The sequence below is a fragment of the Bombus vosnesenskii genome, unplaced genomic scaffold (genome assembly GCF_011952255.1).
Source record: "Bombus vosnesenskii isolate JDL3184/JDL3185 unplaced genomic scaffold, Bvos_JDL3184-5_v1.1 scf7180000013301, whole genome shotgun sequence".
NCBI classification, from domain to species: Eukaryota; Metazoa; Arthropoda; class Insecta; order Hymenoptera; family Apidae; genus Bombus; species Bombus vosnesenskii.
In genome coordinates this window covers 154,245-171,118 of record NW_022882950.1, presented here as the reverse complement: position 1 = coordinate 171,118, position 16,874 = coordinate 154,245, and the positions used below count along the sequence as shown (strand labels likewise).

General features: G+C 49.3%; 1 protein-coding gene across 1 annotated transcript; it reads right to left on the bottom strand.

Moving 5' to 3' along the window:
- Positions 1-5,772: 5,772 nt before the first annotated feature.
- Positions 5,773-15,698, bottom strand: LOC117233938 (homeobox protein Nkx-3.2). The gene is made up of 2 exons (XM_033494677.1): positions 13,026-15,698; positions 5,773-8,129 (listed from the first exon to the last, which is right to left on the bottom strand). The coding sequence occupies exons 1-2, from the start codon at positions 13,903-13,905 to the stop codon at positions 7,270-7,272; spliced, it is 1,740 nt and encodes a 579-aa protein (XP_033350568.1). The 5' UTR covers positions 13,906-15,698; the 3' UTR covers positions 5,773-7,269.
- Positions 15,699-16,874: the final 1,176 nt, after the last annotated feature.

The following is a 16,874-nucleotide window of genomic DNA, read 5'->3' as shown; positions in this document are numbered from 1 at the left end:
GTACTTGAGAAACTGTTCATCTCGTAGATTCGTAACAAGGAAGATTAAGAAATTGTCTATTTTACGCATGATCAGGCTTAGTCGAACGATTCAGAATGTATTTCTCGTTCTACGAATATCCTTTCTGTAGACGGATTCTGATATTAGTGTCTCAACGGAGATCCATAAGAAGCTATTGGAATCGCATAGCATACGGTAGATCGAAAAGACGGCCGAGTGATTCAAGGTGTTCGGAATTCGAGCGTGGAAACGCGAAGGGCTGCAGCGTCGATTTTCGCGGCGGTGCTGATTTCAATTAGCATTATTATTAGAACCGCATCGGCGACAAGGAGCGGGCGATCGTCCTGCTCCTCGTCGGCTTGCACACGCACACCAGTGCCGCGTCCGAACGCGCAGGTCTCTCACGTACACGTATACGCGGACGGGGACCACCCCGAGCGACTGACGCTTTGCTAGGGGGTGTTTGAAAGCGGTGAAATCAATGCTTCTGTTTGCACTGTTGAGGTCGAACCGAATTCCGTTCTCCCGGTTGCGTGTGTATGAGTCTGCTTGCCGCGTGTGCGTGTGTATGCGTGCAAGCAGATACGGCAGCCACCACGTTCACCGACACACTCCGCCGATCGCTAAGGTGAAAGTGCATGTGGATGGTTGCACGCGCGCCGCCACCGCGCCGGTTTCGCCAATTTTCGTCAGGCAGTTTTTGTCGAAACTCCGACCGCCACCCTCCCCCCTCCTCCTCCACCCCTTTTGCTTCGCTTCGTTCGCGGCAGCCTGTCTTTCCATTCGGCTGGAAATCAATCGACGCTGTCGCTCGAGGATTAGATCGACTTGCTCCGATGTCGATGGTAATTGAACGGGGATGGGTAATTTGCGGTGAACTCGTAGCAATAAGTGCGGTAAGTTGAATCACGTGACTGTAAGTATCGGTTATTATTGAGCGTATTCGTGATTATAAGTGAATCAAGATGATCTTGGTTAGACCACCGAGCAAGTTGGCAAGTAAAATTCTCGAAAGGATAATGGTCATACCGGAACCATACCTTTACTTAAATCGTTTTTGTTGAAGACGACTCCTTTGATTAAACGTCTACAGTAACTGTTAGTCGTGATTGACTTTATCGTTACAGGTAAACTTTAAAATGTTCTAATGATTTCTGTAAGAAGTTTAGAAACGGCAGGGGTCAAAGATCTTGTTTGAATTATTGTAAAATAGATTTAGAGACGGATACGGGGTGATAAAAATTCTAAATTAGCTAGATATCGAGTTATTTTGTGTCGTAAATGACAGGGCATTGATAGATACTAAGCATTTCGTTCCTTTCTTATCCTTTCTCCCTTTCCCTTTAATCCTCTCTTTTTTCTTATTTCCTTCATCTCATTATTCATTCTATTTGTTTCAATCTTTCTCTTCATCCCTACCATGCTTGTCATTACTACACCATCTTTGTGGAATCATTCTTCCTTTTCCACATACAACGCTAATCTTCAATCAATTTTTCAATTTAATTCATTTAATAATTAACCGATATAGAACCAAAATATTGACAAATTTATTCACGTCAACATATGACGGTAGTAAAATTGCCCTCGCGAAATTCTACGTTGCAGTATTCAGGGATTAAACAGTATCTGGTGATTCGTGCTACATGAAATCACGGCGAAGCTTCGTGAATGAGTCTCGAGAAGAAAAGATTGACTGGCAACGTCATAATCCTCGGTGATTCCGTTCCACTAGCGCGAGACAAGCGAGACGCGTCCACATCGCGGCGGGAAACAGCGGCGCGAGTTGAACAAGGAAAGAGAGAAGCGCGGACGCGAAAGATAACGGCTCGCAGCCAATCGATCGATTCGCGGAGGCTTTTGTTCGTCTACGGTCCTGCTATCCGATTTAACTACGACAGCCCGGAATCGAGCCGCCACCGTAAGAACCGACTTTATCTCTCGTCCCCTCCGCGGCCAAGGGATGCTGCGAAAATATTGCTCAATTGTATCCTTGCTCCCGCTTGTTTACCAACTCCCCTTTCGTTAACAAAGATCTGCCTTCATTCTGCAAATGTTATCAATTCTTTCACATGAAATTCGTATGAAACTTGAAACAAAAATTTATCATTTAAAATCCAATTTTTCTACGTTTCGTACGATGGGAGGTTTACCACGTTTACCTCGATCGATCACTCAGTTAACAGATTCCAATCGAAACACCCCTTTCGTCGATTCTTATTTCACGGTTGTACAAGGCAGGACAGTCTCGTTAACACGTTCATTGGTTCACGCGAATTTTATATATTTCGCCCTGCGAGTCGTAATAGACAGAGATATAGTTCGCTATAACGTTTAATTTTATCAAAATATTATATCGTATTTGCGTTGTCCTTTTTCTTTGACGATATTATTATTACCGTGATAGTCAACGCGTCAAACTGACGGGACCAATTAATGGGAGCAACGTCTCTGATTCTGCGAAACGTCTCGCAAGAACGAAGGACACTCGTGGGCACAGAACATCATTTTCGGGCAAGTATTTCGGTCGGAGGCGAGTCTATAAATACAGGCAGAACTTGTACACGCGCAATGGTGACCCTCGTCGTATTCGCAGACACGGGAACGACAGCTATTGAGCTATTACACGCTTAAGTGGAGCAGGCTGACTGCAGTGGCGTGCCTTGCTGCTTCCGATGCGTGCGACTCGACGACCTCAAACTGCTAATCCGTACACGAATCCCGAGGATCGGAGTACAAGCGTTGCCGGAGCTGCACGCCTCGTGTACCGGAAGCTACCGAAGGCGGGGACAAAGGGAATAGGCGGTTGACCGTGGATAATTGGTAACTCTAGTCCGAGCGACTTCCTAACCCGCCGGCGTGTCTTTTCACGGTAATTTCTCGCGGCTGATAACGAGCCGGCCGGGAGGATTTAAGCGGAAACGCGCCGCCACAAAGACTCAGAATTTAGGTGACTTTCTTTGATTTTAGCTAAGTACGAAGAGGAAATTTCTGTGGCTTCTTTTATGGCTCTTTTGGGTAAATTTAAACCTGCATTAATATCAAATAAAGTTAATGATAAGGTAAAAGCATCGAGAAACGAAGAAACTAAATTTTTGATACTGTCGATCAGTTGACAGATTTTTGACGTTCTTTGACGAGATAAGATTCAAAATTGCAGGTCAGTCGTTATAGATCATTTTTATCGTTTCTAGTAACGTTTTATAATAATTACGATAAGCGTTGAAACTTAATAACGTAATAAACGTATTTCCCTCGTAGCACTCTTTACGTTTCGATACTGTTAGAAACTGTTACGAAGAATTGTGGAAGCGAACTATAACAAATAACCTGTAATTTTTAATTTTCTATGTGTCAAAATTTAGAGATGTCATTCCTTTATGTCTAAATTTCGACGATTAATACCATTAGACTCGTTGTTGGCAATGGTTAATAACGAACAGTCCGCAGTTCGATACTTTATCTTGCGTCACCTTCGTATCGTTCTATACAAACAAATTTGATTCAGCTCAATGGAGAAAACAGTCTCCCTGTAGCACCTCTGTTCCCCAAGTTCAAAGCGTCGATCAATCGTTAATTCGCGACGCTAATGAGCCAGGCAGCCCGGAAGTACGCGGGTCCGGGGGCACTAAGAGTCCCGAGACAGATCGTTAATTAGCGCCCCCTGTCTATATCCGTGTTCTCGGCTGCGAGGTTAAACGTCCTCGAGAAAGAATCGCCAGGATACACGGGAGAATAGGTATCCGACGACGAGGTTACGCCACTGTGTCGGGGCTACGGAACGTGGGGTGCGCGAGTGTCGCGCGGGGGTTGGTTATTTCACGGTCCACTCGCTCCACTCACACCCCTTACAGGCGGCGGCAGCGGTGGCAGCCCCTTTCCAAATCCACCCCTAAGAATTAATTCGAGAGAATCGTCCGGCGGCCGAGCGACAGCCGCCTCTTCTGTTCTCTTCCATCGGCCTTCACCTACCCTCTTGGATCATCTTCCCTTAACCCACGGCCACTTTCTTTTCGTCTCTCCTTTCGCATTACGGTTCGCGTCGATCTAACTTCCTCCTGGCTGCTGGCTTGATAACACCGTCGTTTCGAAGGGTCGAGATAAAGCAACGAAGGCCTGAAACGAAGGACCGAGGCGTGGGGAATGCGGCCTTTTTCATTGTCTCCGGTTGAACGGACCGTGAGTCTGATAAGGCTAATTTTCGCTACCCCCGATTTTTCACTGATTCCTGTAATACGAACGCCGATTGATTCGTATTTGGGATTACAATGACTTCTGCCGCCGACGTGTAGTGTTCTGGATTGATTTGCACCCGTATGTTGCCGCGGCCACGAACGATGGATAAAAATATTTCACGCTGTCGACGATGGTTCGGTGGAAAAATTCCATTGGGCCAGCATACACCGACCATTCAAAATATCATTTTCATTAACTTGGATGACTAATAGGCGTTAGAGATATAACGCTTCCAATGATATATTAGCTGTTCATCGACGAACAGCTATTTTTCAATTGCTAGACGCGGATCGTTCTTCGAACGTGACACTGTGCGTTTGGCTTTGTGTCAATGAAACTTTCCGTTGTCCGTAATTCTGACGTTTCATTTAAACCATTTAAAACCGGTGTCTCGTTACGAAACGATCTTTAAAGTTAGTTATGTTTCAAAGTTTTAACGATAGATTATATTCATATTCATCTTTTACCTAAATTTATTTTCCCATAATTTTCCTCTATTATCCTTTTTTCGTGTGATGATTTTTGATAACTTCTTGTATATCGAATAGTTATAAAATTTTAGTTTCAAGATCCATGTGGTACTTCGTCGATTTCAAATTAACCAGACTGACCTCGAATGTGTAAGCAAACGCGTTATAAAAAGTAGTGTAAAAGAAGAAAACGATACAAGCGAATCACTGTGCTGATTCATAAAGATACTGATTTCTGTGTGTCAATGGTCCGCCATTGTCCCACAGACAGTCTATATTCGCATCTTTACCGCGGACCAAATCAGAGCTCCGCCTCGTGTCTTCTAATTTCGGCATCAAAGCAAGGCGCGAGCGATTTTCCGTCAATTGAACGTGGCTGCCTTGAGGATGGGCGACAACAAACCGCCGCTGTATATCACGAGCCGTGCGTGGAAGGCTGGATGAGTTTGGACGAGTAACCGCTCAAAGCGTTGAATATTCTTCTTCCATCCGGTTCTAATGGCTCGACTCACTTAGCGTTCTCCTCTTGTTCGTCGTCTTTCCATTTCTTACGAAAACGTTGGCTGTACGTGTAACACCGTTTAAACGATTATCCTCGCAACGAGGGTTGATCGAGAAAAAACGGACGGAATCTGTCCGACCCGAGGGACGATTAGGATTTCAGTCCCACGAAATTGATTAAAAATTACTTTAGAATGGTTCGAGAGATGTTAGTTGTTTTATACGAAAGTATGAAAACCTTCGGGATACGTAGTTTCTCACGAAGGAAAATTATTCAAGAGGTTGGAGGATGGAAGGACATAGTCGAGCAAAAATAAGAGAAATATAGAGTTCGAGGATTTTGCAATGACGAGTCGCATAGAGTAATGGAAAATTGGAACACGCAATACGTAAAGTACACGTCAACGGACAACGATGGTTCCATAGAATAACTGAAATCGAGGGCGTATAATAGTCAAACTTAGAAGAGGATTCGTGATAACAATGATTCTACAGGATCATTGAAAATGGGAACGCATAATAGACAAAGTATGCTCGATTTGCAGTTGCACCTGTATCGAGTACAGACGTGATCGATCTTTCGTTGGTGCTGCGCGTATGCTGTATGGGATAATCTGCGTGTATTTACTGGCAAAGGCTTACGAGTGTAACGTACGGTATTTTATTTTACACAGGAACGTTCCACTGCGTTCCGACGTGGTTCAGTTTTTTGCAGTTCAGCACAAAAAATTTGCTCGCTAAATCCTTTCGCGCTCATCCATTCGCGACGTGCAACAGACACACCCGGCCAACCGTTTCTCTTCCGTTTACTCTCACGCACACCTTACAGCTACCGGCGTTTTCTCCTTTCTTTTCATCTTCTTCTTCGTTTTTTCGCAACCCCTTGATGAAGTTTACTTCGTTTTTAAAACGGAAAGGGGAGGCGGGCCTCTCATTTGCTGCGACCAACGGACATATGTTACAACGAAGGTGGCGAAAAAAAAAACGACGAGGCTCGCGTGTTTCCGCTCGACGAGAAGTACAGCTTTGATTCCAGCTCTTTAATTTCACGTTTCCCCCCTTTTTCATTTGTTTTTTCGCTCTGTCTTCGTTCCTCTGGTTACACTCATGTTTCACAGTCATCGTTGCCCGTATACAAACGTCATCGCGAATATCGGCGTCGAAATGCGAAATAAGCCGACGCTCGCTGCTCCGTTCGTTTAATTTTTTAATTATACCCGAGCCAAAAGGGGTGGGAAGGGGGGCGGTTTACGCGCGGAGCTGTAATCGAGCGCCTGTTATTCTTCGGCCGCGTATCACCGCGTATTTATCTTACCGCTTGGCCGACGGATTCCCCTCTCTCTCGCATGCTGACGAATTTTAAACGACCCGACAATATCCTCCAAGAGATATGCTCGTTTTCCGCACTTCACCCCGCGTAAACCGATTACCCTATCGAAAACGTCCCATGTGCGACGATCAACGGACACGAAGTGGAAACTACGGACGAAATATCCGAGTTCGAACCTACGGACTTTTACTTTCACGAGCCAGAGAGCGTATTTCCTTTAGTTCGAGTCCTCGATGGTGCTGCCCGGAGTTGAAGAACGGAATTGGTGGTCTCTCTCGCCACGGTATATACATTTATATAACAGTGTCTCGTGCAGATCTCGACGAATTTGACACTCAGGACATAACGTAAGACGTATCTACAAATAACGAAGCTAGAATCAAAATCCGCAGGAGACACTTGGTCGACGTAATTAAAGCGACTCGCAAACCTCTATCATACACCATCTTACATGCCCCACCTTCTTACGTTCACCTACCAAACGCAGTCTCTTCACCCCCGTCCTTCTTTATTTTATCCAAATATCCATCTACACAATGCGCCGCAACGCCATCGATACTCAAAACGTATATATATATATAACAATATTCTCTCTTTCATACCAATCACATTCTCTCTCTTCTCCTCATCGATAATCTGCACTTCTCAAGACCTCAACGTCGAACCAACCAGCACACACCTCGACGACTACGAAGACGAAGACGACGTCCGCGCGATGGATTGTCGAGTTCGCTACGCGTGCGGATGCGTGTGCGGATGTGGATGCGTCGACAATGCCAAGCCCGTGGAGGATGGCGTGGAGGTGGGTGGAGGACCGGACGCCGTGGCGGTGGTGGCGGATAGGTGATGACCGAAGAACGTCGGCCCTGTCGGAGGATAAGGTGGCGCGGCTGGGTGATAATAGCCAGGTGGCGGCGGTGGCACGGGCGGCGGATGATGGACGTGGGCGTGAGGATGGGGATGTGTGTGCGAGTGTGGCAGCGGGTGTTGATGAGGATGCGTGGCGAACAGGAAGGCAGGCGCGTAAGGCGGAGGATGTGGCGGTGTGGTGGGCACCGTGGGACTATTCACGTCCAGTCCTGGGTTCTGTTTCTTCCATTTGGTTCGCCGATTTTGGAACCAAATTTTCACCTGGGTCTCCGTTAACGAAAGGGACAGAGCCAGGTTCAGACGTTCGCAGACAGACAGGTATCTAGTGGTCTTGAACTTGTTCTCCAGAGCGACGAGCTGTTCGTACGTGAACGCAGTCCTGGCTCTTCTAGGTTTGCCTCCTGTGCCACCGCTTCCGCTGGTTCCATTCTGGCTGGTTTGGTTTTGACCTTGGCAACCCTGCGCTTGCACGCTGCTGGACGACGACGAGGATGAGGAGGACTGCCTCTTCTTGCAGTTCGACGATGGAACGTTGCTCGTTGTGGTGGTATTACTCTCCCGTCCAGCGTTCGAGGATTCCTGATCCGTCACCCTCATCTCCACGTCCTCGTCCTCGTCCTCTTCGTCAGGGTCCTCGTCCATGTCCTCCATTCCCGTGTCCGGTGTGCCCTCCTCGTCTTCCTGGCCACTGCCGCAGGCGAACTCGCCCCGCGAGTCACCATCTGAAAATAGCAATAACACCAGAGGATCAGCGGCGGGGAACGTCTCGCGGAGGAAGATTGCCGTAGCAAGGAAAGCGATACGGTGTTGTGTGACGAAAATTGATTATACCACGGGGGGTATAAAATTGCGCCGCGGGTGTCGGTTTACCCATGACAAAGCGGTAACGCGATCCCGGCCGTTGTTTCACACCCTGTCCTCACATCGAGACGCGGAAGATGCGCCGTTCGAATTCGATACCGTATTATACGGAAAAAGTGAAAAAAAAAAGATGATCTCCATTTATCGGAGCGGAAAATAGGCGAAAGAGTGTATAACCAAATCGAAGTCCCAACCTCGTGTAGGAACCCTTTCATCCCATCACCGCTATCGCGGAACCGCAGTCACAGGGTTCGAAACGCGCGGCCGTGCTACGTTCCACGGCAATCAGTTTAACGAGCGTGTCGTCGGTGCGGCCGCAAAAGCTGGTCCCGCGTATCGTGCCGCATTTAATTTAATTTCTGTTTGCTCGAGACACCGTAATCGCGAAAAGGTATTCCAAGCAAGATATCCCAGCGACGATAGGGCAAACTGGCAGACCGACCAACCGACCAACCGACCAACCAACCGACCGACCGACCAACCGATCTCTCTAGCCGACGAACGATCGAAACGCGCGAAACTCATAGAGAGGAAGCGACCGACCAGCCGGCCGCCTGGAACGAGGGAAAGAGAAAGAGCGGCCAATCGGTCGCTCAATGAGAGAGGAGATTGGAGATTCAATCAGCACGCAGATGTCCCGGGGACAGATATTCCCTGGCTCTGGTCCGTGGAGGCTGGGGCGCCCCTGGGAGGTTGGGGGAGGAGGGTGGGGTAGGTTTCCGGATAAAACCAGAGACAGAGAAGGAGAGAGGTTGGCAGTGGCGCGCGATTGAAAGAGACGGACGGAGAGGACAGGAGCAGCACAGGGTGTATCGGTAGAGAAGAGAGGAAGATACACGGAGAGCAGCAAAGGAAAAAGAGCGAGACGGTGGAACTTTATCCGAATTGGCGTGGCTCGTGGCCCATAGCCCGTAGCCTAGCACTGTGCCTGGGGGTTGCAAGTCCGTAGGGGGCGACGGATCGAGAAGGTTTACGCCGTAATGGGATTTGTATCTCGTTAACGCGCGATCGTTCTTGCCCCGTCGTACAGGCCGCCGACCGACTATCATCTCTCTCTTCCTCCTTTGCTTCCTCTTTCTTTGCCTATTTCCGCCATCGGCCTCGTATCTTTCAGCTCCACACCGTGAGCCACAGGCTACAACTCTCTCTTTCTCCTTCTCTCTTCCTATATGTGTGTACGCTCCGATTGATTGCGTCTAATTGAATCACGTAATTTATATTGTTCCTCGATCGTCTCTTTTCATCGGCCACCAGGTGCTACTACGTTTTTCATGCTGACCGATCTCGTGTTCGCGGGTTACTTTGCTCTCTGATTATTCGGGGAAAAAGCGAGACGATGAATTTTTCAGCGACTCGGAGCCATGCGATCGACCTATCTTCCATGCATCTTGGTAATTGACGATCGTCGAATCGATCGTACGCGACACCGACATATACCGTTATAAAGCGTCTCGGTCAATTAAGTTCGAACGCATCCATAATGAATCGCCTCTTATCGCGTTTATCGACTTTTTATAGTGGTACCACCGCTCGAAACCATTTATCTTGTTTAGATCTTCTTCATTAAGCATGATCACGGGTCCAACGCGGGGGAACCGATCGCGGGGGTTGTAGCTTCCCCAGGGGCACCGTAAGGGGGCACAGGGGACATCAACACAGTCAGGAACACTTATTTCGGTTTTCCTCATTAAGCACAATGACAGAGTTTGACAACGAGCGCGGCGATCTGGGAATACGCGCGCACTCCCCTTTGGATCGCCGCCGATGATGACGTTGGCAGAGCGTGCGAGACGTGTCTCTTGGATCGAAGCCTAGAAACGTTCTCGACGCCACGGACGATATTGAGATCGGTGTGAATCTCAGCCAACGGGGAAAGATAAACGAGCCGGTTGATCGTGATCGATTCGATTGAACGGTGCTGTTTGTTTTATTAGCCGACAGCCAAGATTATGGATGGTAAGAGTTGAATAATCATCTCGGTTTTTCGTACATACGGCTTCGTAAAAGCTAAAGCCAGAGGTTAGAAACATATGGTCACTTGTCTAAAATCAGTGGGGTTGGAAATATCTCGGTGGTGTTGATGGATACTGTAGGGGGTCGAAATTGCTTTCGTTAGCGACGATCTAAACAGCAGGCTCGACACGATTGTTCTCGTTAGCTGTAGTCTAATTATCTCCCGTTGAACAAGTCCACTATATTACGCTCCATTGTCTAAAAAGCGATTCTCTGAATTTTATCTTCCAACGACCCTCCCCGACCATTACGAAGGAGCTTGTACTTTCTTATTTTGAAGTGGCTACAAATTTCGCACGCGTTATCCTTATCGCGAGGAGGTAGCGGGAAAATACGAGCAATTATCATATTATTTCCCCGTGCAGGAACAATGCGACGCGTCCGCAGTCTAGGAACAATGGCTCGACCGGTACAACAGTGGAATCGGTCTCTTAACGAGCGGCGACGATACCATCTAGCCGGTCTCGATAAGAAAAACACAAGAAGTGGCGTTTAACGGTATCTAACGGCGAGGTAGCGGCCGGTAATTACAATTTTTCTAGAAATCTAGCGGAAAATCCAGGAGACTTCGAATCGCCGAGTCTTTCGAAGGGGTGATAGAGAGAGAGAGAGAGAGAGAGAGGGAGAGAAAGAGAGAGAACTTCTCCGACGACGATCGGTGGCATGTGCAAAAGGGGGACAGGGCGTAGTGTGGCGGGATGAAACGCGGGGACGATGAGGGAACGAGGGAGAGAGAGAAGTCATTATGATGCAGAAGAGCCAATTTTCTGGGCGGCTTGGCGCGATGCGACGCGATACGCCGCGATGCTGCGCGATTATCATAACAACCGACGATATTATTCCGTCGCCGGATTTGCCATGGGGGCGGACACCGTTCGCCGCTAGCAGCAGTCGAAACGGATTTCACCGATCGGCCGGCTGGCTCTGATGCACTTTTAATGGGTGGCCTGACCACCCTGGAAGATGGATGGCCTGAGAATCGTGTAATCCCGATTTCATCGCCACGATCGATCCTCCAAGGAATCGCCTCGCTCTTTCGTTATACCGTTCTCTCCTCTCATCGTCCATCCACAGACTTTCCTTCGCGTCCATCGGATCGTTTTTTCCGATTTTCGGAGGTCGAAGACGTATACGGTCCACAGCGTCGGTTGATTTCGTTTGCAGCCAGTGTCCCGTACCGGGATAAAGGGACGATAATGATGGGGTTCAAGGACTGGTTAACGCAGATTAGCGGAGCAATTTGTCACGCTCCGACAGCCCGCCCTCGCGAACCCCCTCCCCGCGTCTATAACCCCCTACATCAGCCAACGGTGAGTTCCTTTCCTCTGTTTCTACGTCGTTTCACCCTCTTCGTCCTCTCCTACCGCGTTATCGGTACCCGGGATTCTTCCTCTTATCTGTCCGCCAGACTCCATTAAATTCGAAAGTCAACTGTGAAATTGGGATTCGGCGCGCGGACTCTCAATTCGATCATCGAGAGAAGATAAGCTTTCCGCGGCAGATGCCCGCTCGGATTAGATCGCTTGTTGTGGGAAAGAATTTAATAAACGTGCGAATTTCTACCGTCCTTGTTTCACTCATGTCTATTATAAATCAGAATTTTTTCTAATCGTTATTCTTGTATCAATCGATCAGTGATACAAAATCTCCATCAATTACGTTCGATATCGTGGTTAGACGTCAAGGATGGTGTTTACTTTCGGTGTACGTCCGATCGAATGGTTTCGGGCCTTCGCGAGACGCGTTTATTATAAATAAGAACATATCGGTTATTTTTTACCTGTCAATCGATCGGCGGTACAAAACTTGGACGAATTAAGCTCGATATCAAGGTTAGACGCGAACAATGGAATTTGCTTTCTTCGAGTGGCTGATTAAATGGTTTCAAGGCTACGCGAGACACGTTTAAGCGGATCACGACGGAACGAGTCGCGCGAGAATGGCATTAGATTCCCCTAACGTTGCCTCTGCGTTAACTGCGCGACGTTTGACCGGTCTGGTTCCCGTGTTCCCAGTAAGGCGTCTACATCATCACTTTTGTCGGAATCCCCGTACACGCAAATAACTCTGAAACGAGCGAAATTGCAAGACGCATGGAGAACAAGCTATCCTTCTAGCGTCTAAAGTTAGAACGAGGAAGAAGCGAGACAGCACGCGTCACGAGGTTCGGTGAAGAGGAGGAAAGATGTACCCGGTTTACGAAGACGAAAAAATCACTTTCAAGATCATGGGATCTCGCGGGAGACGAGGTCCATATGTCGCTCGAAGAAAAAAGAGCGCCCGCTGGGCCATGTTTTGGCGAACGGTTACAAGGCGAGGAAGACCCGTTCGAGTAAGGAGGAAGCAATAAACATGCAGCTTCGCGGAGAAAAAGCCACCGGAGATTAGGAGACTTGGCGAGTCACTCGAACGCGACAGATTCTTTCCAATTAATCGGTCGCGACGATCTTTCAGACGAAATTTATGGAAGACGATGACGGTATATTGTATCTGTGATAGATTGACGTATCGTCATTGTCGCGTAGACGATATTCGTGACGACCAATATTCGTCAACTCCATTTAAACGAATCAAATCTCCCTCTTAATTTTTCGTACTAGCAGCGACGATATATTTTCCAAGCATACCGATTATCGCACAACGACAAAACAATGTTACAGCTTTTCTTATTCTTTATCCACGAACGTCAAAGAAAATGTAAATATCCAGCCCGAATGGAGATCCTAAAGCGGATAATTAATCACCTTCGTGCACGCTGTCGGCCCGCCGATGTCGTCGGTGCTGAACGCGATTGTGAACGACGCGTCCGCCGGTGAACTTGTTCGGGTCCAGGATATTCTCTACGGAGAATGCCAGGCATCGTTTGTTCGCCTGTACGGTGCTGGCAGTCGTGGTGATGCTGCCGGTCGACGTGCCCGTCGTTCGGGCTGCGTTTCCGGATGTACAGACAGTCATCACCGTGGAAGCAGCGGCGGCATGCGCGGATATGTACACAGGAGCCCCGTGGCCAGTGGTTTGTCCGCCAGTCTGAACACACGAGAAAGGATGCACGCCTCGATTCGCGAACGGGTTAAGGAACTGATCGGATCCGCCGCCCCTGGACGAAGGAGCTGTTAAATCTACCGGGCTACTGGGGTTGCTTTCGTCCACTTCGTCTCGACAAACGTCCACTTCTACTTCCTCGTCCTCCTGATAGCTTCCGTTTCTATTCCCAGGATGCACTTCCTCTTCCTCTTCCTCTTGTTCCTCGTCGTCTTCTTCGTCCTCGACGATATTTCTCCTGACGGAAACGTTCCTCTCGTGTTCCCCGTCTTCCTCTTCCTCCTCGTCCTGCTCTTCTTCTTCCTCGACTTCGGTGTCTATCCTCTTCTCCCTGGCCGATGACGCGTCCATCTCGTGGAACTGATCCTTGTCGACGGATCGCAGGATCGGCGAGGTCGACGGCGAGTGTTGCTGACGCACGTTGTCGTAGTGCACAAAAGGCTCGCTGGTGCGTACGTGGAGCAACACGTGCCTCCTTTCTTGAGGCGGTAGCGAGAGCCCGGCACGCATATCCGCTTCCTCCCGCGGTAGGACGACCGGTCCTAAAGGCGACACGGTCCTGCCTTCCTGCATCCTCCACATAACCCTCGCGGTTATTCCTCTTTACCTCACCTCTCGATCCTCCATTCCGTCTCGTTGCTAGAAAACACTTGTCCGGTGCTTGTTTACGTGCACATCCGCGTCGATCTTTCAAACAGCGTGCAACATCCTGATTCTTCGAGGCATCACTTACACCGACGACGATAATATCACATTCTACTTTCCCAGGTGGATCATCACTAATTCCTCAACTGTCGTTTTACACACCGTTCCCGATACTTACACGAAATACACCGACGGCTCCGGTTAGTATCACGCCTCGAGTTTGTTCACCGAACTGGCCCGCGCACCGCGAGGGACAACCAACGACGTTCACGGATGACCGTGTGGGAGCGAAAAAAGAGGTATCGCCGCGCCGGGGGTCCAAGCGATCAGCGTGGTCGGTCGCGCGATTAGCAGTGTCTTTGGTAGGCAAAAGCCGCACGCGTCCCGTAAAATCTGCTCTCGGGACTTCCACGTAGAGCCATGGTGGCTGAATAGGTGGTATATCGGCGTATTATTAGTAGCGAAGAACCGTCGTAGGAACGTCGTCGCAGCGGAAAGCAACGAACCCTCTGGTGGGGTGTTGTTCCGCCTCGAATAGGCGTGTCCAACCCCTGCTGGCTTACCAGAGTATTCCGGTATGGTTCGAGGGGCGTGCACGTCTGCGTTCCGCGGGGGTTGCGCGCACACACGTGCTACCCCTTGTTCGTGGTGGGCACCACGAGCGATCAGTGTTGGTTCGTATGTGTGTGTTGTGTGGGTGTGCGCGTGCGTGTGTTGGTTCACGTGCGCGCGAACGTACACGAATACGAAGACGTACTCAGACATCGGCATCGGGACTGAATGGATGGGCACGAACACGAAACGGAGCCGCGTGCAGACGTTTCGCGGCCCCACGAGCGAGCTTTCGCCAGATACTCGGGTATGTACACACAGAGTCTACCTTTCCTCCCTCTCCTACCGTCTATCCAGCCCACTCTCACCCCACTCTCAGCCCGTCCCGCGATCCGACCGGCTAAAGTGGTTTGTCTTTGATTTAACCACCACCGCCGCCGCCACCGCCGCCGCTGCCGCCGCCGCCCGCCGACGCTGTCGATGGAGGAACGCTTTTCCCTCCACGCACGTTGCCATCGTTCAACGTTTCCCGGAGAATGTGTGCGGAGGAGTTGCACGCTTTACTCGCTCTCGGTATTCGTGATCGTGAAACGCTGCCGGGTTTGTCGATGATCTTGGTGTGTTCGCCGGCGGGGGCGGGGCGCGTGGTGCGCCTCCAGGATCGTTGTGTACAGTAATCGTGCCGGGAGTATAATCGTTCTGGCTATGGTGGGTATCTCCAACTCTATCTCTCTTCTCTCCTTCTGTACTCGTACTCGTATACACGGACGCGTACATATTATACAACGGAGACTCTGTTCCTTTCTCGTTCGCTCTTTCGTCTCTTCGTCCGTGGTTCTTTGTTTGGTTCATGGTGGAAACGAGAGTAAACCAGAACCAATACTATACGGTTGGCTACTCGACCAACCGGTCGACGGGTCGGTCGACCGACCAACCGACCGACGGATAAAGGAACCAGCTACTGCCGTTGCCGTTGCTACTGTCGCCCGTTCACGGTGTTCCGCTAGTGCTGTTGCTGGTGCTGGTGCTGTTGCTGCTACCGCCGCCGCTCTTAACTCGGCGCACGGATATTGTTTACCCGACCATTTAGGTAATTGCTGGCCTACCGCCCTGCCAGCCAATCGAACGTAACCGGCGGATGAGCCTGCAATACCGAGCCCTCCCTCTCCTCCAATCAACTCTCTCTTCCTTTGTCCTCTACGCACGCTGTCTCTGTCTCCTCTTCTGTCGCGATTTTTCATCCTTTCTCTCTCTCGATCCGCCGCATCATCGCGTTGTTCTACCTTGTTTGTCGTTCGATTCGCGTTTATGTTGCAAGCTTCCCTCCGATCATCATCGAATTAGCTTGGGCCCAATCGTTCGACGAGATTGACGCCGCTGCTCTGCCGGCGATGATCGATTCTTTCCACGAAATTGGAGAGACACTCGCGCTCCCGTGGCATCCTCCCACCCTCCTCCAACTCTGTCCACGATCGACCGGATCATTCGATGACCGATCAAGCGAGACGATCGCGATACGTCCTATTAATAGTTTGATCGACGACGACTGAAAGGTTACGCAAACGTTTCTCCGGAGCTAAGGGTCCAATTAATTGGCCCGAGGGATGTTCTGTTTGCCTTAAAATTGCGTAATTCCTGGAATCTGATATCGATCGCTCGTTACAGATTCTGGACGACGTGTCTCGTATTACAGATCCTTTTCAGAAAGCTTTCCTATTTATCAAACGCAAATGGATATTTAACAGTCTCGAAGCAGCATTCCTAAAGCGCGAACTCGTGCTAAAAATCCGCAGATTTTTACGCCCTTGGCAAATGCGTGAGATGAAATATATCTTGCTTTGAATCCGCTTTATTAATTAACCGTAAATACCGACGACAGACGAATATAATCATTCCATGGCAAACAGATATAAATCGGTCTATATCTAACCCCAACCTAACTTCACTCTATAGGAAAATAGTTAAATGATTGAAACGTATATTCCCGAGTCCTTGAGCGGCGGAAACGAGAGCGGCTGAAAAGCTGGCTCCTCTGATCCACCGTTAATAAGCTGTAATAATAGGTCGGGGGCGGGCGCGAGTCGGCGACCGCGTCGCGAATCGATAGCATAATGAAGCAGATCAAATATTTATAATCCTACGCGGCCGCTTTATCGGTCGAGTTTTACTTCGGCCGTACAGATGTTCCTGGCGGAACGGGAATCGCGTAATCGCATCGTTTTCGGCGCGTCGCTGGCGCATCGACGGATGGAACGACGAGAGCGATGGTTTTCCAGGCACTGGTAGTTGGCAGCCGCCGGACTAATTTTCGACGCGGCGCTCGCCGCGCTCGGCTAATGAGCATTATCGTAAAT